The sequence below is a fragment of the Haplochromis burtoni genome, unplaced genomic scaffold (genome assembly GCF_018398535.1).
Source record: "Haplochromis burtoni strain Fernald_Lab_line unplaced genomic scaffold, NCSU_Asbu1 Contig_78, whole genome shotgun sequence".
NCBI lineage: Eukaryota > Metazoa > Chordata > Actinopteri > Cichliformes > Cichlidae > Haplochromis > Haplochromis burtoni.
The window spans coordinates 1854203-1880478 of record NW_024582439.1 but is presented as its reverse complement, the minus strand read 5'-3'; the positions used below and the strand labels follow the sequence as shown (position 1 = coordinate 1880478).

The following is a 26276-nucleotide window of genomic DNA, read 5'->3' as shown; positions in this document are numbered from 1 at the left end:
ATTTCCTGAAAATGACAAATCACTGTTGAAAAGGATATTTTTGTGATCTTTTAGCCCAAACTGTTACATTTACCTTTGCTAGGTGAAATGATTTTGTCCTGAAGCAAGTGGTCATGAACCACATGTTACCAGCTTGGTTAAAAGAGCAAGCGGAGTGATGGAGAAGGAAGCTAGGGGGAGTGCTCTTTTTTTATAAGCACCCCTTAGTATTTACGTCTTTCATCCATGCCTGTGGTGAAGGCCTTCAGCTCAGCCAAGCACTTCAACACCATAAATCTTTATAAATTATTTCTTCATTCTCTATCTCTCCCTCTCTTTCTCTCCCTCCCTATTTCCATCTAACCCTGTCCCCCCTCTCTCTCTCTCTCTCTCTCTCTCTCCCTCTCTGTCATTTCAGTCAGTCTGGCCAGAACTTCTCTCTTCTGTGACCTCTCCCTCTCTGGGCCGCTGAACGGACGCCAGGCCAGCCTTGCAGCAGGCCGTGGCTCTTTTATTGTTTTTATGAGCTTAGCAGTTGTCCAGGGACTAATATTTATTCCTGCGCATAGAGTGTAGCATTAGGGGCTGGTCTGGTAACTTAATCTACTTTGCCTCTGTTTTGACAGTGTTAGGACAACTAAAAGTTTTCTTTTTTTTTCTTTTAAAGGACTACAGTGACTCATTTGCATAACACTTTGTTGGTTATGGGCAGTATCACAATAAATGCCCATTAAATGGTGATTTTAAGTATTTAAACATATAATACACATCTGCTTTCTTTGCTCTAGGGTTAGATGAGAAGAAGCTAGAAGTAGATAGAAGTCTGCTGTTTTTACTGTAAATATGAAGTTAAAGTCAAAAGATGATGAGCATAATACATTTTAAAGATAATTTAGACCATATGATTTATTGATTTGTCTGAAGTCGGCCAAGATAAAATGTTTCCTTGTTCCTTGAGTGTTTCTCCTAAGCTAAGGCAATTTTCTCCAGGCTGCAGCTTGATATTTAATGTCAGGCTTTAAGAGTGGCGCTCATCTGCTCCTCTACCTCATCTTAAGGAGAATAAGATAAATTTGACTCAGTCTTGCAGAGTGTATATTATGATATTTCCTCAGGTTCAGGTCAGGGCAGGTTGAATTAATGTTTAAAATGTATATAAACAGCAACATAATGCACACATCACCATTATCACCATCTGAAGTTGATGAGTACACATTGTTCAGATAAATGCATTGTTTTCACGTGGACTATTCCAATACCCCAGTGGGTGTGTGAGTGTTTTTCTTTTTATAGGAGTCAGGTTTTAAAATAGAGGAACAATGGTTTTATCCCCTGCTGCTCTATCCTGTATGCTCCCCATAATTTACCGTCTTGCGGTGATTCTGTACAGCTTGAGTTTTGTCTTTTAAAGAGCTACTAATGAAAGCCGCCAGCAATTGTTGGCATTCAAATTAAGCAGCAGAAGCAGATACATTTTCACTGGCATTGCATTAACCTATTAACTTCCTGTCAGCAGCAAACAGGAATTTTAATTGTTGTTTGCTTGCTTATGTTCAGGAGGGTCTCTCAGAGGAAGGGGAAGGATAAAGGAATGTTCCATTCATCCATGTGCTAAAGGATTTCATTTCCTCATATGGATGTAAAATCTCCCCTAACATCAACCAGCCATTGCTATTTTTAAAATAGCAAGAAGCTATATATTTAATGTTTTGTGTGGTTTACGTTTGGATTTTAACCAGTTTTGAGAAGCATGAACGCTTACTTGCCATGTAAATGAAGTACATTGTCTGTAAATGAAGACATCGTGCTGCTTTATTTACATGATCGCACCAACTAATTGATTGTGGATGCCTCTTCTTTTTCCTTTTTTTTTTTTTTAACAGTACCCTAACTATGATGTCTATGACTACAGTGAGGGAGAGATAACCACTGACCCTTCCCCTACTGAAGCAGCCAAAACTCAGGTAAAACTTGACGAGCAGTTATTATGGGTGTCACCAAGAACGACATATATGTATGGTTTCCTTTTTTCCCTTATTTTTAGTTTTTCATCGTCTCATTTTCGCCCTCTCTGTCTCTGTTGGTTGTATTTCTTGGCTACATTTCTTTTATTGGAGCAATTGTTAGTTGCTTTTATTGCTCATTATGATACATATTCTGGATATACTTAATTCTGTAGCAATAATTTTCACATGTCTAATTACAATCATAATTATAAAATTAGCTCTCTTTGTGTTTCTTTGTTTGAGAAAGGATGTGCTAGAGGCAGATGAAGACATCTACATCACCAAGATTGGCGATAATTACTGTATTTTACCCGTTACAAACCTTCCCTGTGTTGTTCTTGCTCCAATTTCAGACAAATGTGGGTGGAGACTATTATACAGGTGAGTATGACTACACCGTAGTGGATGGAAGTCAACCTGAGAATCCCACTGATACTGCAGGACAAGGCGAGGTAACTTTTTAAAACTGCTTATTTTTAAAACCCTGAGATTTTAAAAATGTTTGATAACTAAGCTATGGGAAAATGTCCTGAGGTCTATATCTTATAAAATTACTTTAATTCTATAACCATGTTTGATCATCATCAGGAGGTACAGGCACAGTGAAAGTTATTTCTGGATACACACATGTCAAATATGGTCATTCCACACAATATGATGCTAGTTATGCGAAATGTTTATTGTGCTGTACTTTTTGCTTTTAAGAGCAATCAGCAGGTTTTAATGAGGAACCTTGGAAAGATTACCATAGATTGTGGTGAAGAGCTATTAGAAACTTCTGGGAACTATCACATATTTCTACGTAAACTTGTTTGTGACTGTACATAATTAGTGGTTGGTTGATAATCTCATTAGGATATTAAATTTAGTGTTACCTTAAATTTTGGTTTTATTAAATTAGATCAATTTCATAACCATGAAAGTGTTTGTTAAAATAAGCCCTGCAGGATAAACTTCCTGTGAATGTAGAAAATTATCTGTGTGTCATTGATTTGAAATTTAACATCTGGATTCCAGTTTTGTTTCAATTCCTGGTAAATGGGTTTAAAATGAAACGCTAGTAAAACCGTAAGGCATCACTGGCAACAAGACAGATTTTTATGATCATCTTTGGAGGTCACAATCCAACACGGCATCATTAACATCAAACAGCCTACTCCACTACTTGATTTCCATGAGAAACAGCCTCCATCAAACAGAGTTTGAATAAAGACAAAAGCAGGAAAAGTTTGTCATTTAATGAACTGTAACCAATGGAAAATCACTACACAGGCACATCCCCTATATTTCTTCCATAGTCTGAATTTGGCAGATCCTGTTTTAATTTGTGCTAAACCATCACACAAAACACAAGATAATGAGGAACATTTGGGGGTTCAACCAAAACAATATGATACTGTTCTCTGGCAGCCAAATGATCGCTGATTGCTTTGTGTGTACCTTAAGATAGACAATGCAGCTTCAATTAGCTCAGGACTCAGGTTAATTTAAAATGATGGGATGGTGGAGTATCCGAGGGAAAAAAAATATTTTGTAGGAATGCATGCCTAAATACTGAGGACAGCGGTGTAGTCGACAGACAATGCTAAAGTACAAAAGCGTATTGGTGGAAACTCCTGTGCTTATGAGATGCTTGGATATTTTCCCATTGTGTTTGACTGTGACTGACATCAGTGCAGTGCTTCAGTTTCTGCGCTTACATTACTTTTTACTGTTTTAGTCCTGAGTTATTCTTCATCGGACCAAAGTTCTTCAAAATATTTGTATATACGCATTTGCATTACTATTATTGGATTAAATTATTGTTGTTGTTGTCTAAATTACCCCCTTTTTTCACGATGTTTCAGCTTTTAGTTTGAATCATATTGTGCCTATTTTAAGTGATTGGTTTTTAAAAAAAATATATCAGTTTGAAATTACTCCAGCTGTTTTGCAAGGAATAAATAATTGCTATATTGATGATATATAATGTAAAATATTGGTATATTGATGTGATTACAGATGTTAATCTTAGTAACATTGCTTACTAACAATACACATGTGGATTTGTACATTTAGCTGTACCAAATTAGACATGTGTGTAGAACTAACTAGAAAATTAGTTGCCATATAGTACTTTTGCTCAAACAGAGTGCTTATTACTGTTTTGACTTTGTAAAACACATGAATAATTGTCATTGGTCCCATGGTTTCATTTCACTAACCAAACCTTGTTGTTCCTTCTGTTTGCATTGCCTTGAATGATCCCAGGCGTACGTAGAGGAAACAGTGGATGATTACATCACTGGTGTGGAACAGGTCGGGGTAGATCCCACTACTGGTGTGGAAACTGCTGCCCCAGTGGACACCCAGGAGAAGGTGGATCCAGGGACTGACGTGTATGAGTTTAAGGAATACGACCTGAATGCATATGGCGACAAAGAGTTTACAGAGAAGCAATATAATTATGAAAGCTATGATGAATTCGACTACAACGCCAAGCCTACATCTGTACCACATGAGGAACATGTTGGCCCTGGTGCTCCAGCTGAAACGGATATCAAAGAGAGCAGTGTAAGTGCTGGACTGCTTAGGAGTCACGCTGAGAGGGATGGGGGTCGGGCATGGAGGGGGTAGAGGTGGTGTTCAGGAATGTGGAAGGATGGAGAACATGTTGATAGCATTTGTTTGATGGAGTATTCTCGGTGCCCTTTGTGTTTGTTGTTTCTAATGTTAGCTTGGATCGTTCTGCCTACTCAGGGACAAAACTTAAATACACAAGTAGAGCACAAACACACACCTTGTCTTTTACACATAAGCAGATGTTGACCTTCTATGACCTCTTGAACTCAGTGACCTTGAATGTTTACCAAAGATGCTTTACACTAGTTGTCACACCAATTTTGATTTTGGATCATACTGTGTAGTCAGTCAAAATCTACAAATATGTCTTTTCTTCATTAAATCCGTCTAGATCAAACTATAAAGCCAGACAGAAATTGCTGACCTAGTGTCTATTGTTACTTGTTTCCAGCCCTGTACTTTGCCTCAGGATTCTCAGTATCAGGAAGTGACACAGGCTCTGTCTGGATCTTGGCTTGGGATCTGTCTCCTTAGGTTCAGTCTTAACTGCTCAGTTTTTGCTTTCCACTGCACAGTCTCAGCCTTTCTCTATGACTTTCTCATTAAGTACTGGTTTCCTCTTTAGGTTGAACTGTACAATCTTGTGGGTTTTGGAAACACTGTGGTTGTTTCTTTGTGAATTCTTCTCATGTTAAGTCATTGTATGGATAGTGTCAGTTAACGACCTCTACATTCATGCTCAGTAGGGTCTTTTTGGGCAGTTCCTGGCTTTTGGGATAACTAATAAGTAGTAGTCAGACCATATCCTAAATTATAGCTTCTTGCAAAATGACATTTGATATTTTTTTTCCAGTAGAAAAAAACACCTTTTTTTGCCTTGAAAAAATATCCAGGACACTAGTCATCATTTTGGTAAAGTTTTACTTTTTATGGGCAATTTTGTCACTATTTTAAGTATAGGAGGCTTCAGGCAAGACATCTGCTGTTCATTGATATCACAATTTGCATTTTTGTTCTTTAAACCACTGATGGTCTGTCTTTAGAAACAAAAAAGTCAACCTTTTGTTTCTATTTTGTAAAGAAATTCACCTGGTATGTCCTATGTCTTTAGGTGCATGGAGGTCAAAGGTACCTGGGAGAAAAAGGAGAGAAGGGCGAACCTGCTGTCATAGAGCCCGTAAGTGAAAAGTCTTTCTCATCTTTCTCTTATTGAGAATAAACCTTTCCATTAAAGGTTCAAGTTAAATAAATAGGTACATACTAACTGAGTAAAATATTTAAGAAACAAACATATTGCTAAGAATAATTTAATTGTAGAGATCCTAATACTCTAATACTCTACACTGGTCTGTGTCTGGTACACTATATTTTCTTTGTTATTCTAACCAACATATTTTTCAGACAAGTAGCACATTTTCATAATTATTCTCAGCCTACTTTCATATCTATTCACTATGTTACTTGCACGCAGTGATTTATATGTCACAATCAAATTATTTTGCATATTTTTTTAATTGTTTTAGAGGAATTTCATCAGATCACAAACATCTTTCAGACTTGATTTACTCTTGTCTGTGCCTTAATTTACTTCAGTGCAAAGTAACTTTAGCTGTTTGATTTTACTTAGGGCAGTGGCAGCCATGGGTAGCTTGCCTTCTGGAGAGATTTACATATAGGCTGTATATACAACCACAGTCACATAAAGAAGTCCCTCAACCTATACAGTTTAAACAGGCTAAACAGTGTCCAAAATAGCAGCAGTAGTTAACATCTCTCTTCCCATACTGTTTGTACCACCACAGGCTCCCATTCAAGTATTTTGACCACACACACACATTTAGAAGTATCAGATAACTAGAGCACTGGTCATTTAGCTATGAGTAAGATCCTCAACATCAAACAAGCATGTCTCCTATTTTTTGCTTCACTCTCCATTGCCTGTGGGCAACAACTTACAGGATGCCCTATAATGCTACTGCATCCACTTTTTCCTTTTTCAGGGGATGCTTGTAGAAGGACCCCCAGGAGCCCCTGGCCCAGCAGTGAGTATCACGTTCTCCCACACTCCTGTCTGGCTTCCACAGATGGAGAACAGCTAAAGAAGGAAAAAATGTCTTTATGGAAAGAGCGTCAGTCCTGATCGCCAGTGAAGCTTGAGCTGGGAGAGACTGTCAGAATGTGTACTTGTGCATGAATGTGTGTATGTCTGTGTCTGTGAAATGCAAGGGGAGGAAGGGGGTATGAGGCTGTTTCATTTTGAGGCTTATGTCTTTCAAACCAGTGTCTTTGCTTCTGTCTTTGTTGGCTTATACATATAAAGCGTTGGATAGACTGACTGTGGTGGGAATGCTGGTTAGCAGTAGCTTGGATAAAATGCTAAGTGTATCCACGTCTGGTTTCAGGGTGTTACTGGTAACCCAGGATTGCAAGGTTCCCCAGGTCCACCAGGAGACCCTGGTCAGAGGGTGAGTGAAGGTTGCAATAATTGTACAACTAATTAAAGATGTATTTGAAAAGCGTTTGTTTTCTCCTTGTTATAAAACCTTAAAATACACTTGTTGTTAAATAACATATCTGCACCTTTGACTAGTTATTTACAGAGACGTTGTTATAAAAATATTTAAATTTATTACTTTATTTATGTTACATTGTGAAAATATGGTAATCTAAGCTCTAGATAGCCATTAATTCTTCATGCGGGATAATTGGGTTCAGTACAATAAAAAATGTCCCTGTGTTTGTTATCCTTCTCTGTTCTTCTCTACTGGAAAGCTGTGGAGCATAGTTTCAGTGCCATGGAATGAATAATACTATTGGACACAGCTTGCTACTGCGGCAGTAGGAGGGATTAGTGAGGAGTGGTGCAGGGAAATGAGATGCCCATAAACTGTCAATATAGCAACAAAGAAAGGTTCTGAGAAGTAGGCCTGGTATGCTTAAGGATTGGTGAGAAATGCAAGGAATTGGCTGTAAAATATGTAGAAGCATAAATTATCCCCAAACATTTCTTTTCTCAGCCATGTGGCTCATTTATTTGATTGATTGGCTGCAACATAATAAGTGTCTGTCCCCTCCAGAAAGCTGGAGCTCAGCTTGCATTTTTCCAAATGTGATGAATGCTTTGCAGCCCCCCTTTCATCTGCCTTTTAGCACATCTACTCTCTCACTAGAGATTAACCATATAATTGTCAACATAAAAATACACCAACACGCCTCCGTCAGTATGGCCAGTACAAAAAGGCCTTTTGTTCCATTGACTAACAGTGATCAAAAATATTTTGTTAGTCCAGAAGTCCTGTCCCCCTCCCTTAACAACCCCATGAGAAACGGTCTTGCTTAAGATTGACAGGGGCATTAAAAGTGACTTGTTTCTTAAGTCTGGTGGTTTTCCGTTGCGTAGGATCTGCCTGCACTCAGCGTTTGATCTGCTCATTTTTTTCATGATCCACCTCCCTAATTTCCACTGAAACATTTTCCCAGCCATATAGGACTTTCATTAACACTAGAGGCCACTATGCTTACAATAATGGTAATGGATGAAGCATATTCACAGGAACTGAGAAAATGCAGATCAGAGCACGGGGTACACATGGCATCAATTTAAGTAGTCTGAGATTGTCGTGCATGACTAGACTGCAAAGTCGATGCTGGTTTCCTGAGAAGCAGGAGATACTATTTAGGCATGATCTTATTTTAGATTATTTCTTTGTTTTGTTTTTCTTTCATCAAAAATATGTAAAAAATTGACACTTCTGTTCATACTGTTATCTTTTATGCCGATATTTTTATTTTTACATATTGTGTTTACAATACAGAAAAATTTGGCACAGATGCTGACAAATCTTAATCAAATTTGTAGTGACAATAGTAGTGATTTTGCAAGCTTACACCATAACTTTCCATGCTTGTCGGTGGCATCTGAATATGGCAAGGTAGGCGTATTACAATGCAAAGCTGAAGTGTGCATGTTGGTGCCTAAGCTGAAGCAGACAGTATGTGGATATGAAAGAGATGGAGCTAAAGGCTGACCAAACTCAGTCTTAAATTAACAATGTCAGTTTGGCCAATGGCATTAAAAGAATCTATCCCTTTCAAATTATGTATTTCCTCAGATTCTACCCGTTGGCCACAAATATTCTTTCTCTCTTGGGGTGAACTTTAAAATTAGCAAAACACTCTCCATTTTTCATTCAATGAAGAAATTTTAAATCCCTCTAATTTAATGAGCCTTATTCCTCTCAAGGCCACGACTGTGGATATTTAGTCTTGGTAAAGTCAGTGATAATAATAAATAAATACTTTAGTTGTGGTTGAATTAATCTTAGTAGGATTAGTCAGTTTTTGTTTTCAGAATAAAGAACAACAATACAGAAAGAAGACTTTGGCTTTGAAGTGATTGTTGGAGATAAACAGGGGTTTACTGTGAACAGAGATTTCTTTAGTTTCTGCCTTGTAATTATTGCAGATGTTATTTATTAGGAGTTTTCTCTTATTATTATTATTTGGACTTTGCTTCAGCCCCTTCAGGATATGGGATTAACTTTGGGATAAGTAAAGTACTGCATATCTTATCTTAACCACATATTAATTATTCATAACAATGTTACATCATGCTTGCTTACAAGTTAACTGAAGTACTGGCTGATTTGAATTCAATAATTTGGGGGGTGTTAGTTAACTGGACTCCTGTATATTAAAATCTTTTAAATTACAGTTTTGCAGTTAATTGGTATTCTGTTACTTTAGCTTGATTGTTGATTTCTCCTCTCTCGTGTGGTTCTCCAGGGCTCTCCTGGGCGTCCTGGTATTCCTGGTTCAGATGGTGTTCCTGGGCCTCCAGGGACGATTCTGATGCTTCCAGTAAGTCTTCCTGCTTTCAGAGCTGGTCATATTGCACTCCTTTCATCTCAGGCACTAGCCTGTGAACTTGCTCCATTTAGTAAGTTTACCTCATTGCATCACCAGTAGGCCAAAGGATTGCAGCCTTATTTTCTTTGGGTTACAAATCACCTACCTTGTAAATGTCAGCCAGTGCAATGGAGTAGAACCAGTGACTGAGGCCATAAAGGCTAGGTGACAGATATTTGACTGTGGTGTGTGTAAGACGTTTTACCAGAACACAGTGCAGATTTGAACACACTCACCGGGGATGACCATTGGACATGTCACACTGTAAAAACAACATAAGTCAGTTTGTTTTTAATCATGTTGCTTTCTTCCTTTTGTGGCTAACAGTTCCGCGCAGGTGGTGAAGCACACAAAGGACCTGTGATTACAGCCCAGGAAGCTCAGGCTCAAGCCATTCTGTCTCAGGCTAGGGTGAGTATCATTGGTAAATATGAGCCCAGAGTTACTAAAATTAACTTGAAAAAAATATTTAGAAGGAAAGGAAAAGCTTATGATCTGTGACATACTGCACCATCTAGCCAACATGATGGAGACAAAGTTATAGCAAACTTTGCCGCGGTTGCCACTGCTTCTTGGCTAGTAGTGATTTTTGATGATGTCACTGCTGATAGAAGTAGTAAGATGAATACTGAAATGTACAGGGCTAAAGCCTCTGCACACCACATATGACCCAACGTATCCTGCAAAAGCAGTCCAAGAGTTTCTCTAAGCAAAGAAATGAAATATTTTTCATTTACTAAGTCAGTCACCTGATCTCAGCACAATAGAGCATCATTCGTTGTTACTAAAAAGAGAATTGGAGGCAGAAATACTCATAAACAAGGAGCAGCTGCAGTGAAGACCTAGCAGAGTTGCAGAGTATCTCAAGGGTGAAGTATTTAGTGATCTCCGTGCCGTCTAGACTTTACTGACTTGCTTCACTGATTCTAGAGTTTGGACTTGAATGAAGGATTTTCATTCAACAATTAAAAACAATCCTTGTATTTATAATAATTTTATTATGTTTAGTTATTTTTGAGCATCTGAAAATAGGGCACTATGTATAAAAATGGCTGTAATAGCTAAACAGTTAGTCCAATAATTTTGTTAAATGTGAAAGTCTGCACTCCAATCACACCTTGATTGGTTGATATTGTGAACGAAGTAGCTTATAGGTGTATGTATGGGTCAACTGGAAGAGCACTGACTGTTGTGGCAAACAGTACGTTTTCAAGGATGACAGAAGTAGGTTACATAGAACTGATACAGTAACGTCATGTAGACCATGAAAATGACCATTAAATAACAGAAATTATAGTAAAAAATACCAGAAGGAATCATTATTCATAAATCCTGAACTCCAAGATATGGACCTGTGTCATGTTTGGTAGTATATAAATCCAGCACAGATGTTCACACCCACTCAGGGATCCAGACAACCATAACACTGTTGAAAAACAGGTTGAACACATGGAGTTCATTAAGTATTGCACAAATACTATATATTAACACATTCTGTGGAGTTGGAGGGCTACCAACACTGGAGTTTAGTAATGTCTAGAAAGCACTTGTCACCTTTCTATATTTGTCTATTATGCCAAAGGTTTGGTCTGATGGAGGAAATAAACAAAAAGGCCCAGAATGTTCTGAGCGTGAATTATTTTCACAAACGTTAATTATTCAGGGCCGATTCTTAACCCTCTCAGGCTCAAATTAAGTTTTTTGTTGCTAATGCGCAACCAAGTCCTGCAGTGGTACTTCTGAGTAAAAAAAAACTCATAAAATATGTATGTGGGGTAATCAGGTTGTTCGTTTTTAACTGTTGCAAATCGGCAACGTCTGCCTTGAGAAGGTTAAACGTGAAGTGCTCTTCAGTGCTTCTGTATTTAGTTGTTTTCCTGAAAATACACATAAGTTAACAAATTTCATGATTCAGTCTTGGTATAGCATACTAGTATAGCTAGCATTCTTTAAATTAGCAATTTATTTCATTCAGTAGTCACACTGCAAATAAACTCCAGACATCATTTTTGGCAGTACAATGCTGTGGTCAACCATGAGCCGAGTGGCAAACCATGAACAAGAACAAAGTGAAGTTTGCACTCTGTAAGGTTCCATGTCCGACAGAGGCTAAAAGAAAGAGTTCTTATTAGCGTTTTCTTTAATAGTTGCAGAACTGTTATGGTGCCAAGATAAATTCACGCTTTAGTACAGGTATTTTTTTTTGCATGCAAAGCCGATTCAATATAAATATTTGAAACAAAGCACTTCAAGCTCTTCTAGATAGATAAATAGACAAATGTGGATGCAAGAGTGCCTCTGCAGTTGGCGACAAGCTGTTTATAGGTTGCTTCTGTCTGATCCACAGCTGACAATGAGAGGTCCTCCAGGGCCAGTGGGCATGGCAGGAAGATCTGGGCCTGTGGTAAGTGCTGTTTAACACATTTTAAGCTTGAGAAATACAGTCAATAATTTGAACTTCTTATTGTCTACCATTCTCCTTAAATCCTTTATTGCTTCCTTCCACACTCGCCGATAATGTATCCACTCACTCATACCCACACACTACCACCAGTTTTGATTTGATTTTATCGATCTTTATCCATTTTAAATTATTGCAAATGACTTGCTTGTGATTTTTTTATGTCTTGGAAACGACCAGTGCTGTCATCCAGATGTTACATTTTGTGTGTTTACATCCACATTAGTTTCCATTCCAACCGGGATTATACTGATTTCCCAGTGAAATAATGAAATGACAAAATGTCTGGCATCACTGAAGATGTGTTCATTCACTATAACAATCTTGGTGTGTGTTTTTGTATCTGTATTTTTTATTTTTCATTGTAAATAGGGTGGACCTGGTGCTCCTGGACTTAAAGGTGACAGTGGTGATACTGGGCCACAGGTAGGATGAAAATGCTTTGTTATATTATCTTTTCTTTAATTTTGTTATTGCTTGATTGAAATATTTATATATCTTTTCCATAGGGACCCAGAGGTCTACAAGGCCCAACTGGTCCACCAGGAAAATCAGGAAAAAGGGTAAGAGTACTTTCCCTAAGGTCTTAGGTCTCTATACTGTCAAGTTTTTAATGGTTAATCTTCTCCAGAACAATGTTGCATTACAATAGAAGAATATGTTTAAATTCCTCATATTTAATAAAATATGAACAGCACATACAGTTTCCAGAGAGAAAAGTCTGTTTCGTTTCAGGCATGGCTCCATTTCAAATAATTCAGCTGCACCCAATAATTGTCTGTTTAAACTCAAAGTTGTGTTTATTTAAGCATGAAGTAGTTAAAAAATTTAAAGCATCATCACTTTGTTTATTTTCAGCAAATATCTGCAGTAACTGAATATTTTTCGAATAAGATTTCTGTAGAACTTTACGTGATATCTGCATGTTCTCCAGGGTCGAAATGGAGCTGACGGTGCACGAGGAATGCCAGGAGAAGCGGGAGGCAAGGTAAACTGGCTACGTTTGAAGCATTGTTTGGGGTTCGCTGTGTCTTCAAAGTGATACCTGTCATACTGATTGATACGCCTTACCAATTCTTGCCGTGCCTTTTCAGGGCGATCGAGGTTTTGATGGTCTCCCTGGTCTTCCCGGAGAGAAGGGACATAGAGTAAGTATCAAAGGAGCAAATCTGTCTCTTGTTAAATGCATAAAGTCAGAGGACAGACATCACAGAAGACTTATATCTGACTCCAAAAATAAAAATCCCAGAGTCCCAAAGTCATCTTTAGGCCCAAACACTTATTGCCCTTGAACGACGCATCGGTGCTGATTTGTCATTTAACAGCCACTCCATCCAAGTCATGTGCACCCCAGTGCTGACAGACATAACTTCTGAACCAGTGGAACTCATTAGGGCGTTTGACCCAGTTATGAAAGATGGGGTTAACTCAAAAACCACTTGGGCTGAGTTGAACCGGTCCTGGTGGTAGATGAAGACTGCTGATTTTAGTGTTTGTGTAACATGGGCTATATGGAGAGCCCAGAAAGAAAGGACAAAGATCACAGAGAGGTATTTCTAGACAGGGTTTCATGTCTTATCCTATACTAAGTAATTACAAGGCCAATCCCTTAACAGTATATAAATAGTGCAAACCATATAGGTCCATGCCAGTTGTGGTAACCGTGCTTACTGTAGATTAAAGGCAGCTTTGTTGCTGATTTTTTTTTTAACAGCATTTTCTGTGTTTTCTCAATTTTTGGCTCATGTTACGCCTTTTTAATTAAAGGATTGTTTCTTTTTTTTTTCTTAGTTACGGAGATTCTTTCTTGACCCTAACATCCTAATGTTTTTTGATATCTCTCTTCTGTGATTGTTTTCCCCAGGGAGACCAGGGCTCGACAGGTCCTCCAGGACCCCCAGGAGAAGATGGCCCAAGAGTAAGACTCTAGCACTTTATTCAAAATCTAGCTAGTCATGTTGACATTTTTCTTCAAAATTACATAACATCTGTTAATAATCTACTATTTTCTTTTCTGACAAAAGGGTGAAGATGGCCAGGTTGGACAGAGAGGTGTGGCTGGAGAGATGGTAAGTGCATTTATTAGCTGTCAAAACAAGATTAAACCACCATGTCAAACATCAGAATTTGCTGAAAATATAACCATGTGCTCAATTTTCATACTAACACAGGTCTCATTCATCAACTTTCTTCTTTTCTTTTCTTGTTTAACTGATATAAACCTATAGCTCTGCAATCCTCTCTTTACTCCAGCTACAATGACGTTCCTCTCTGGGAAGGACCATTACCATTGTATTCTCGACCTTGCCATGGCAGAAAGGCTTTACATAACAGATCAGAAAATAGAACCAAGAATGTGTTTTTCAGTCATTACTTTCCAGAAACTGACATATTCTGCCCAGTGCTCTTCAAATGGAGCATAGAGTTGCAATAGAAATAGTTTGCTCCCTGGTATACCCAAAAATAGCACAATCTTTTTAAAGGGCCAGTTGTGCAGAATTTCATCATCCACTGTCAATAGATGAAAGACTAAGTGCGCTCATTCTAAGTGTATAATTTTAGGCTTTTGACATGAGAAATTGCTCTCATGCGTATTCTGTGCAGTAGTTTTCATAGATGACCACATGAGGTCAGCATTTCACATGTGTGGGAAGTCGTAGAACATTGATGCCATAATTTAAGCATTTAATCTACACAGATACACCGGAAATGCAAAAGCAAACAAATAAACAATCAGTATAAGAACTTTGTGTTTATGCATTAGTTTATACAGTTTTCTTCAGCTTATATTTGTCTTAAAATACAGGGTCCTAGAGGTTTGCTTGGCCCCAGAGGGTCTTCTGGCCCTGCAGGACAGCGTGTAAGTATAGTAAATCCTCATCACTTAATCTCCAAACTGTTTATCGTGTCCTGTTTCTTCTTAAACAACATCAAAAACTGATCTCTTTAGGGTCTTCCTGGTCTTGATGGGCAACTTGGTCCTAAGGGAAATATGGTAAGAAATGTTTTCTTCATATTAAAGATCAATGAATATGTACAGAACCAACTAAGCAGTTTGTTGAGTTTTTTTTTTCTTTTTCTGCTGTATAACATGTCATTGGCTTTTAACCCCTGTTTACTCTAACAGGAATCAGGCCCTTTTAGTCATCAGATAATAGTTAAATCATGCTCCTCAGAGTTTCTGCCGTACTTTCTGCGCACTCAAGGGTTTAAATGGAAAAGTCTGTATGTCAATGGTCCCATCATGGATTTATCTTCCTGTAGGGTCTCAGTGGGATGTGTGAGTGAGGTTTGCAGATCAATGGTCAAGACAGTGAAACAAGCCCACATACTGTCTGTGGTCACTGAGTCAGCAAGGCAAAGAAACAACCAGCTGAAGAGGAGTATAGAACAATAGGCATTCAGTGTGTTTCTCATTAACGTCTTAAAGTTGGTGTTGAGCTCAACATTCCAAAAAACAAGAAACCTAAAATTACCACTATGATAGGACTTCCAGGAGGGTTTCTAAACAATTATGGCACACACAAAATTCTCCACCATATGGGGGTTTTTAGAGCACCTTTTACCGGAGGAACATAAGAACAGTGGGTGAATCTATTTAAATGCACTGTCAGGGAACCTGGAACACTGTGAATAGAGCCTCTTTATTTTGTTTGTTGTAACAGCTGGAGTGGATTTCACATGGGTCTCTTCTTTTGTTTTTTATGTATTTGCGTTGTGACATACTGAATCCCAACAGAAATGCCAAACAACTCATCACCATTCCGATTAGTTTTATACCTCATCACTTTCTCCATTTCGTACTTTGAGTGAATCAGATTGTTGTTTGACTGTTTTCAGTATGAAGTATCCAATTTCCCCTGGACTAGTTATTCTTCCATTGATAGTCGTGCGTAACAAAGCATACAGTTGGGGAAAAAAATGCATTCATTGCGATCACTGGAGATATTTGCAACTTCATTTTTGTTTTCTTTCTTAAATGCAGGGTCCACAAGGAGAGGCAGGGCCTCCTGGGCAACAGGGTATGCCTGGTCCAAATGTAAGTTTTTTTTCTTTGCTTTCTTGTTTTCTGTATCTGTCTCTTTATTTAAAACTTTACTGATCAGTCAGTCTCTCTGACTGCTTCTCCAACTGTCTCCTTTTCTCTCTCTCATCCTCCTTTTGCTCCCTTCCTTTTAATGCTCTATCCTCTCTCTGCCATATCCACTGTGCAGCAGGGAACCCGATGACCTCAAATGATCAGTTGCACCTCTGCTTTTTCAATCAAAAGTCCATAGATGTGTTTTTTTCTTTTCCTTCCTCTCGCTTCTCCCTCTATGACGTTCATTTCTTTAGCTGCTGTAATTCTGACAGAAAACTCACACTGAGGAAGAGTGAAAGATTTCCAATAACACTGTTTTGTTATTTCCACAAAAAAGAGCATCTCTTGTGTCCAGTTAAGATTGGACATGTTGTACTCATTTGACAGAACTTAACCTAATTACAATGTCCAGTTGGTGAAAAATATTCCATTATTGAGTCATATTTAATACAAAACAGTGCTCTCGGTATTTTATCCAGGGCTAAATGGCCATTGCCAGGTAAGATTTTCAGTCCTGCTGACACTTGCAGCCTGAACAGGATGACGTCATTCTCTTGGAAAGTATTAGTAGGAACCTGTCCTGATGGTATACAGGTTGAATAAATAACTCTTTCTTTTTAGTTAATACCTGGCTAAAGTCAAACTGATGCCTTCCAGTGAAAGCATTGGCCCCTTGAAAAATAACACAGCTTGCTTCTAAGAAAAACTGCTATTAACATTTTATTCTTTGCTGGTTGAATTGTCAAGAAGTCTCCAAGAAGTGTGGCTTTAAAACACTGCAGAAAATAATAAACCATTTATAGAGCTGAATAAATAGGTCTGAACTTGTTGGAAAAGGTAAAATGATTGGAATAATGAAAGGGAAAAAAGAAAATCTGTTACAACCAAGCAAGTGACGCATAGCACACCATAAAATAGGGTATATGTTTCCCCAAATGGACATATCAGGTGTTTGTTTTTATTCAAAATGAATCACTTCTTTTCCCACATCATTTAAGCCTTCTTAAATATGATCTGCATTACCTTTCAGGGTCTCATTGGTCCTCAAGGTCCAATCGGGCCTCCTGGTGAAAAAGTAAGTAAAGCCAGTTCCCTCTTAGTCCTCCCCCACAACTGCAAATGTTTCAGTCAGGACCTCTTAAGTGATTTTGCAGACATACTGCTGAGCTATAGGCCTTACTCGCTTCTCTAAAAGTAGCTATCTGTGTGTCTGTATCTCCCCCTCTATCTGCTTCTCTTTCTATCTGTTTCCTTTCTCTTTGTAGGGACCTCAAGGGAAGCAAGGTCTGCATGGCCTAGCTGGTGCCGATGGCCCTCCTGTGAGTAACACATCTGATTACTTTTTCATTTTTTCTGTCATCTTGACAAAATCCTAAAGACCAACTGTTGAAAATCTCTAAACATCCTTCCGTAGGGTCACCCAGGAAAAGAGGGTCCTCCAGGCGAGAAAGGAGCAGCTGTAAGTATGATGCAAGTTGGTGCTAATTTAGTGTTACAGAGAAGTGTCTCATTACAGCTGTTCCTAAAATGTATCAAAAGTAGCACAACAAAGGAAGGGGTGGGGGGAGGTCTGGCAGTCTTGTCAGATGCAGTTAAGTCTGCATAGTGCGCCTCAAGGTTAAATGTAGGCAGGCAATTCAGATGCTATCACGTAAATTGCCTCTGAAAATACCAGACCCACACATAGTGGCTTGTGATTAGTCACTTTGTTCTGTGTTACAAACCACAGTAAGCTGGCATTAACATACTCAGAGTTTTTATTGAGTGAGTAAAGAGGTTTTACAGTATTATTTCATGGATTTTTAAACACTAAATACTCTCATTTTAGATAGTATGATAAAAACTGAATAAAAGACTGAATAAAAGATACAGTATTACTATTCTTTATAAGTATTAATAATAGTGTAATATGTTAATAATACGGTATTATCAGTGTTAATATTGAAATTGTGCTATTATATGCAATTTGCAGTTTAACTTGTGAAATGTCTTTTCTTTCCTGTCCTGTCAAATTAGCATTGTTAGCTTTTATTTATTAACCTAAATATCTACAGAGTTACAGAATTTTCTCATTTTTTCCTGTTTTATTTCTTTAAATCGTTAGGGTCATCCAGGTCCTATGGGATCTATCGGCTACCCTGGGCCTCGCGGTGTGAAAGTATGTGCCATTGCAGACATACAATACCACTCTGCCATGAAAAGTTTCCCTAAAGTTTTCCCTAAACTTCTTTTTTTTTTTCACTTTTTTCAGGGCGCTGAGGGAATTAGAGGCCTTAAAGGTGACAAAGGAGAAAAGGTAAACACTGCTCCAGCCTCTTTTTTTACCCACCCTTGTTGACAGATGTCATTCTTTTGAAAATGGACCCATCAGAGTAGTAATTTCTTCCCAAATGAGGCTTTCTTCGAATCCAGCAAGTGGAAAAACTCTTAAAGGCCCATCACACTGGCAGTTAAACCCTCGTGCCACTGAGCTGTAATGGAGTGTGGAACATTAAACTAGAATGAGGCTGCTTTGTAGAGCGGTCTCAGTGCAGATGGATCTGTTTCCATTCTTTCCTGAGATTGCATTGGTTGAACTTATCCCATTGCTCGCTCTGTGTAAGTTTTAGGGTCTTTTGTCAGATTATTAAATCCCATTTTCCCATCACTTTAAAATTCATAGCATGTTCTTAGAAAATCATCTACTTTCATGCTTCTGCCTTAATAAAATCCAGTGGCATAGCTCTTTTTACCCATGCAAAGTTACGATTTGACTTAGTTGTGATTTATTAGTATTTGGTTTAGTGGTTTCATGCATCGTGATATCTGTGAATACTGACATCAGTAGCGGAAGCAAAGAATAAAAACGACAAAATATTGAAAACTGCTTTCTCAACTTGAACCACCAGGTGTCAGCAAAATAACTTCAAAACTCCCTGTGTCAATGCTTCATTTAAACGACCACTAGATGTCACTATAAATCTTTCTTATAGAGTCCTGACACTCTTCAACATGTAACTTTCATACACAAAGCCTTTTGTGGTAAACTGTCACTGTGATTTTGTCACTTAAATAACAATACAGCTAAGTGTTTTTTTTTTCCACTATACATATCTTAGCTACTTATAGCTAACATAGCTTAGCTGTCATATGATATATTATATTTGATCAATTTTGTCTCTTAAACTCTTAGTTTTAAACATGAGTGCTTGGCGTCTTTTGTCTTTAGGGAGAAGATGGATTTCCAGGATTTAAAGGTGACATGGGGCTCAAAGGTGACAAGGTAAACCATCATCTCCAAAATGACAGCTGAGGTTTGCAGTTACAGAGTCTGACAGGTCAATTAAAAAACATTTTTTACTTTTGTTTTGGCTGTCTTTAGGGTGAAAATGGCGTACTAGGGCTCAGAGGAGAGGATGGCCCTGAGGGTCCTAAGGGGAAGTCAGGACCGACTGGGGAGTCTGGCCCTATGGGGTCAGCTGGAGAGAAGGTAAGGAGCCAATACCTACAGGAACTGAAATATAAAATCTCAGATTCCTGTTTAATGTTTTTTGTTGTGCTGAAGTTGAAGTTCATCTATAACTGTGTAAGATAAAGTTGTGCGAGTGCAATTTTATAACTTTTCATTATAACACATATTACATAAATACTTTATTATCCAGTCTTCATACTTTATTACTTTGCAGCCACCTGTCTTCAGCACTAGAACAGTCCTATCCATGAACTTTCTTCATGGAGCTGTCATCTTTCTTACGTCATACTTTAGTCTAACACACTCTTATTGACATAACAAGTAAATAACACTATAACTATAACAAGATTTACATCACAGTTGTGTATCCTAAAGTAGGTGGGCACTCTTTCATACTAGCCATATTCTAATGAAAAATACAGTAATAAACTTGATCAAGAGCTTATCTGTAAATATTAAAAAGTTATCTTTACCTCCTAGGACCTGGCGTCCACATATGTGGACATCACATTTTCTGTTATTTAGACCAAAATACTCAAGGGCCTGATATCCACTTACGAGGACATTATACTGCTACTGTTATATTGAAATTTGAAACAAATATCCTCATATGTGGCTCTCATTTTTCTTAGAAACAAAAATCAGGTTAAACATTTTTTTTAAAAGCATGTGGGATAGTTGCATCAGATTCTGTGTAAATCTTAATGACCATACGCCATCCGAGATGGCCAAATTGGACCAAAGTGAATTCACAATTAGCAGAAAAGCCTCTGCATGGATGATGTCAGTTTCATAAATGTGGGATTGAAAACCTTCACACGCCAGAAATAAAAATTTTATTTTACAATGCTTCTGTGAATTTCAATGAAGTTTACAGGTCTGACTGCCAGTGTTTGTAAATGTCAATTGATTCCCTTTATGTTGTTTTTTCTTCTTTTTTTTAGGGAAAACTTGGAGTTCCTGGATTGCCTGGTTACCCTGGAAGACAAGGGCCAAAGGTGTGTGACATAGATTTTCCCTTTTTATCCAATACTGAAGATAATTTCCAGCTGTAGGTGTTCAGTGTCTTGGTCAAGGGCAGTGTAGATGGTTGACAACACAGCATGACTGTCACTGTGTTTACTCACTATTCAGCTTCAGTATCAAGCTGTTTGTATGTGTGTATCTGTGCACAGACTCCATGTGTTTACATATATGAATGTACAGAAATCTATATTGATTTTCTCTATGACTTCACAACATTTTGTTGGCTGATCAGCACTGACCCATATCTAAACCTCTTACCACGTGCCTTTCAAAAACCTGATGACTCACACATTCATAAACACAAATCCAAGCAGACACCTACTGTACACTCTCCAGGCCTCTTTTAGAAGCCGTAACTGGCACGGTCACCTGCTGTAGTCATCAGCTGTCCGCTCTCCTTAAAATCCAGGAATACTCCAACAGCTGACCATTGTGCCACGGCATCACTATCACAATGTGCTGCTGCAGCTGGTTCCTCTCTGCTGCTGTCAGCACTGACACCCTCGCACTGATACGATGGGTCAGATACAACTTGTCTTAGAGCATCCATTTAGGAACTGCTCTGTTAATGTCAGCAAAATGTGAGCTGTGGGTATTCCTGAAATTGAGTAAGCTACAAAATACATTTGAAATTTCTAAACTGTATATTTCAGTAATTTGTATTTACTTTTTTAAATCATTTACTGTCTATGCTAACTAGAATGGAGCTTTTCAAGATTTGACATTTTACAATTGTGTAATAGACAGAGTACAGTAAAGGTTATTCAGTGCTAGTAATCATAGCAAAACCAACAAATATAGTCCTCAAAGGATAATAAAGACATCCTGACTTTTCAAATACATAGACTAAATATTTTTAAATAATTTTTTAATATATATTTGTCTGGAACCCAACCGTCCTTTTTGGACTTCCATAGTTCCCAAAAAGTAAATTCTGTTCCCAAAATAGATCATGTGCTGTATGAGACAGAACCTGCTCATCCCATGTTTCCATTGCAAAGTATCAACAGTGTTATAAAATGTCAAATTGTCCTCAGGAGTATGTTCAGGGTCAAAGTCTTGGCCCATTAACAGCCTTTATCCCCCTCAATCAGCCTGTGCATGAATCCCTCCAATGGCTGTGTTTTTGGCTGCTGCACCCCATCACTCTCTGTTAACAGCTTTCCCACACTGTTAATTCTGGATGCCATTTGCAAGAGCTTCAGTAGTCTTATCTCCATGGTGCAAGTCGTGTTTGTCCAGTACCAGCTCTCCTTTCAGTTTACCATAACTGCACCTCTGTGAAAAACAAATTAAGCAGCATAGATGTCCCTTTCCTGCTGTCTCCACAATGTTGAGCTGTTTACTTCTTGCGTTTCTGCCCACGCTGCCCTGTTGTGGCGCCCTTGCCCATACTGCACAGAATTATTCCTTGTATACATATGCATGTGTGCAATAATGAGCACTATGGATACCGCATAGTGCATCATACTGTGCATCAGAGAGCGTTTTAAACTCAACACACCCATATATGCCCGTGACCTTGGAGCACAGCTGGGTCAGAGAAATGTTTAACTTAAATTGGTTGAACGTATAATTATGCTGCCTAATTCTGCATGAAGGGAAGCTATATTGGTAAGCTGCTTGGTACTCCTGTTAATTCATCCAACAGTGATTACACTCCTAGTATTTGTTTGACTGGCACCATTCTCATTATCAGACAGCACAGCCTGCAAAAGTCCACTAACTAAATTGCTGATGGGTAACAAAGAGAATCCACCGTTTCCGTTTTCTTTGTCTTTATTTACTCACACTGCCAGTTTTATCTTCCTCCTCACTAGACACTTTGCTAACAACCTAACAACACCTTTGTCTGTCTGTCTGTGTGTCAGAAAGTGTCAAAGTGACCGGGTTCTTTTGATGCCTTAAAAAGAAGGTGTTCATTTTTCTAAAGGGATGACAAACTATAAACTGCACACCCACTGATATGAATCGGCTGGCAAGTTAGTCTTTTGTGTGGAAGGACTGTACAGTTTCTTATTAATTAGCCCTGTTCAGTAAAGTGCAAAAGGACTGCTGCTACTTCTTCTATAGTCTCACTGACATTGTTACAGGGCAGAGTGTTATTTTATGCTCTAGAATATGTGAATGTATTTCTCCTTTTGCTCACTCAGTCCTTCTCTCTGACTTTTTTTCTCTACTTGCCCTGCAGGGCTCCAATGGCTTTCCTGGATTCCCTGGGGCAAACGGCGAGAAAGGAACAAGGGTGAGGAAAAAAAAAATTAAATACATGCATACAGAGTCACTCAGCTTTCCTAGTGATCAAGGGGCATCTTACATCTTAAAAGGACACACATACGATTAAACTTTGACACTGCTAGCCTGGATATGGTAGAAAACAAATAAATAGATCTGCCTACTCTACTGTGTGTGTTAAAAAAAATCCCAACTTGATTCCAATACATTCAAATTAACTCTGAAATTTGTACAAAAATATGTACATGACCATCGGCTTCCAAAACAATCAATCTGCTGCTGTAAGAGCCTTCTGATATTGACTTGATGCATGCTCAATCATCCAGGTGAGTGAATCCCAAAATGTTTATTCTGTTCATCTGGACATCTGGCCATCCAACTGACTTCTTCAGTCTCAGGTGACTGCGGGTTTCCCCAACCTTATAAACAGTACATTTGCACAATAACTTAACCTAGCCTACCAAAGGGTCTGATTTTGACTCTTATAGCAATTTACTTTCTTTTAGCCACAGGATCAGTGAGGACTGTCATCCTATTTTATAACAAAGCTGTTGGAATGTCTTTGAGGTCAAGGCTCAGTGCAGGCTTTCAACACTAACTCTGTCGCGCTACAAAGGCCGTACCCAGAAGACTGCTGTAAAGATGTACTGTAGGTCTTCATGGAGGACTGACAACTATATTCAGCTGTGTGAATGAAACTAGTGAGTGTTTGAGCCAAAGGGATGAGAGTGAGGGTTTCAGAATGAAGCTGGTTATTATTGACAAGAGAAACTGCGCTCATACAGACATTGAGAAGCAGACATGCTCGGCCCCAGCATGCTAGAAACGACAGCTAGTTCAAACTGTCGAGTGTCTATGGGTAACCACTTACAGCATCAATTTGTTTATTTATTTTTGTCCTAAAGTGCTGTTTCCCTGACTCAAACTCCTGGAACAGTTGCTTCTGTCTGATGATGGCTCAGCTAAAACTTCCCAAACAGGATATTAAGAAGTATTAAATTAGGTGATGCGTGATTTTTGTCCTAAATCAAAACTTTTGTTTTTCTGTTTTCAGGGAATTGCTGGCAAATCTGGCCCTAGAGGGCAACGTGGCCCAACGGTAGGCAATTCATCTGTCTGCCAGCTCAGCCTGAGCTCTCCACATAAATGATGTATTGTGTTTAAATGAAAATCTCATCCTTTAAAGGGCTGTCTATGGGGTTTATGTGTTTTTTGTTTTCTGAAAAAGATATGCAGTAGGTAGAGAATTTTAGAGAGGAGCAGGGATGGCAATTGCCCTTAAATAAAATTATTCTTAGGATTTGCTTCTTATTGTTTCACGCTTTCTAAAACTGAACTTATTATTTCTGTAAATATATTTAATGAATTTAGGGTCCACGCGGTGGCCGTGGTGCTAGAGGACCAACAGGAAAGCCGGGTGCTAAGGTAAGTGCCCATTTCAGGTTTTTAATGGCAGTTTGCCTGATATAAAATATCTCTTTATGTTTATGTTTTTGTATGGAGCATGATAAAAATCAGTAGTTTGGTACAGCTGCTATGTGAAATACATGTTACTGTTATACATAAGTTATTATACATAGTACTGTATGTGTGTCTGTTGAAAGTCTTACATAAATATAGAGCTACCTAAATATAAAATTATAGTGTATCAACATTATAAAACATAGTTCCCCTTTGGTAAATAAATGTGCATGCATGCACACCTTGACTTGATGTGTAACCTCAGTATCAATGATTTGCATGAATTTGATTCATATTTCACACTAGTTGTGTTGATGAAGTTCACAAAATTGCTCTGTACCCTGTCTATTTCCTCAGGGCAACTCAGGCAATGATGGACCTCCCGGCCTGCCAGGGGAGCGGGTTAGTATTGGATTTTGTTTGATCAGCCACTCTTGTTTTGCACACAGACTCTGTGACACCAAAAGTTAATCAGGTGGATTGAACTTAAACTTGAACTCAGAGTGAATTGTAACTTTTTGTAATTTCAGTGAAGCACTTAGATTTTAAATCCTTCGGCTAGTTAATTTTAAATGAGCAACCTTATACTTATTTGTGTAACCTAATTTGTGTCACAAAAAGCCAGCAAATTCATAATGAACGAGGCAGTGCTATTTATTTCTTAACTGCAACAGTGAAACGGCTAGGTTTCTCAGTGTGAATCTAATTATATTCCATTTACATGTTGTGGTTGTCATTCGCTATTCTGACTGCTTGATTTATTTTCTTTTCATTTCAGGGACCTCAAGGACCACAGGGACCTGTCGGTTTCCCTGGACCCAAAGGACCTAATGTAAGTAGCTGCTGTCAAGCTGTCAGTGAGCTGGCACCATCCACAACCATGTTGATGCTTTTCATGCAAGCTTTTCAAATATTAATACACACCTGATATCTTGATTCTTATGAACTATCCACCTGTTCAACTCCAGGGCCCACCAGGGAAAGATGGGCTACCTGGTCATCCTGGACAGCGGGGAGAAACGGTTAGTGGGTAGTTTTGTACATTAACACCTTGTGTTGTGATGTTGTGAAGTCACGTATTGCGTCTTTCAGCCTCTCAAATAGCTACAGTTAGTGTATTTCAATGATGTTGAAGTAAAGATTGGGGTCTTTTTACTTTTAATGAATACTTTTTTAAATGTTTTTTTACAAAAGGTAAACAAGTAACATCGCTAGGAGTAGCAGAAATAGGATATTGGCATGACAACGAGCTGATTAAGTGCAGCATCTGTAATGCTGAAGTCCACTCATTATCTTTTCTTGCTTCTTTAGTGGTATACAGTCCTATATTGTCTAATTGGCTTTGTGTTTACATCTCCATAATTTGCTGTATTATGAGAGTCAGCACCTCTGATATTTTTAAGCATTACATTTTGTATGCATAAGGACTTCTTCTGCTTCTGAAGAAAGAACAACCAAACTTGGATCTTGTTTACTGCACAGGTTTTACAGGCACTTCATACTGAAAAAGCAAGTGACTGTCTATGTGTGTTTTTTTTAGCCTTCACTGAATAGTACTTTAAGTATTACTATGCAAGCACTTTTACAGTGGTATTAAAAAGGTTTGAAAAAGTCAAGATTTAACTTGCTTATACCTGCAGGTGCCAGATTTAAGGTGTGAGAAATATTTTGTCAGCTTAACTATACATTACAGTGTAGTGTAGTTAAAACTGACTTTCTTTATGACCTAATGTTTACCTATTGTACAACACAAAGATGTCAGTAAATCAAATATTAAAATTTGTCCAGTAATATCTTTGATATCTCTGACATCTTCCTCAGGGCTTCCAAGGGAAGACTGGACCTCCGGGGCCTGGAGGAGTGGTTGGACCACAGGTAGATATTCAGCGAATGTCATCATTACCTCCTCTGTTGCGCACATATATTCTGTGTCTCTAGTTTAGGAGTTATGGATTACAGAAATCTAGGTATATATCAGTAATAATAGCTTATCCTAAAAATAGTAATTAGAATGCATTAGATGGTTTTCAAATAATCAGTGTTGCTGATCATCAATTTGGAGTAACTATGAAGACCCTGGAATTATAGGAATTATATTTTACATAC

General features: G+C 38.3%; 1 protein-coding gene across 2 annotated transcripts in view; it reads left to right on the top strand.

Moving 5' to 3' along the window:
- Positions 1-26276, top strand: part of LOC102306698 (collagen alpha-1(XI) chain) — an 83084-nt gene that overhangs the window by 21580 nt on the left and 35228 nt on the right. Inside the window, exons 6-38 of one of the 2 annotated variants that reach the window (XM_005924633.3) lie at positions 1863-1943; positions 2339-2437; positions 4236-4538; positions 5659-5724; positions 6548-6589; positions 6950-7012; positions 9333-9407; positions 9783-9866; positions 11803-11859; positions 12289-12342; positions 12426-12479; positions 12851-12904; positions 13011-13064; positions 13781-13834; positions 13941-13985; positions 14723-14776; positions 14867-14911; positions 15902-15955; positions 17028-17072; positions 17263-17316; positions 17412-17456; positions 18102-18155; positions 18249-18293; positions 19206-19259; positions 19359-19466; positions 20393-20446; positions 22666-22719; positions 23764-23808; positions 24081-24134; positions 24528-24572; positions 24949-25002; positions 25139-25192; positions 25992-26045. In XM_005924633.3, coding sequence (XP_005924695.1) covers positions 1863-1943; positions 2339-2437; positions 4236-4538; positions 5659-5724; positions 6548-6589; positions 6950-7012; positions 9333-9407; positions 9783-9866; positions 11803-11859; positions 12289-12342; positions 12426-12479; positions 12851-12904; positions 13011-13064; positions 13781-13834; positions 13941-13985; positions 14723-14776; positions 14867-14911; positions 15902-15955; positions 17028-17072; positions 17263-17316; positions 17412-17456; positions 18102-18155; positions 18249-18293; positions 19206-19259; positions 19359-19466; positions 20393-20446; positions 22666-22719; positions 23764-23808; positions 24081-24134; positions 24528-24572; positions 24949-25002; positions 25139-25192; positions 25992-26045 — 2157 coding nt within the window. The remainder of the gene's footprint in view (positions 1-1862; positions 1944-2338; positions 2438-4235; positions 4539-5658; positions 5725-6547; positions 6590-6949; positions 7013-9332; positions 9408-9782; positions 9867-11802; positions 11860-12288; positions 12343-12425; positions 12480-12850; positions 12905-13010; positions 13065-13780; positions 13835-13940; positions 13986-14722; positions 14777-14866; positions 14912-15901; positions 15956-17027; positions 17073-17262; positions 17317-17411; positions 17457-18101; positions 18156-18248; positions 18294-19205; positions 19260-19358; positions 19467-20392; positions 20447-22665; positions 22720-23763; positions 23809-24080; positions 24135-24527; positions 24573-24948; positions 25003-25138; positions 25193-25991; positions 26046-26276) is intronic. The other variant, XM_005924634.3, reaches the window with a different exon arrangement.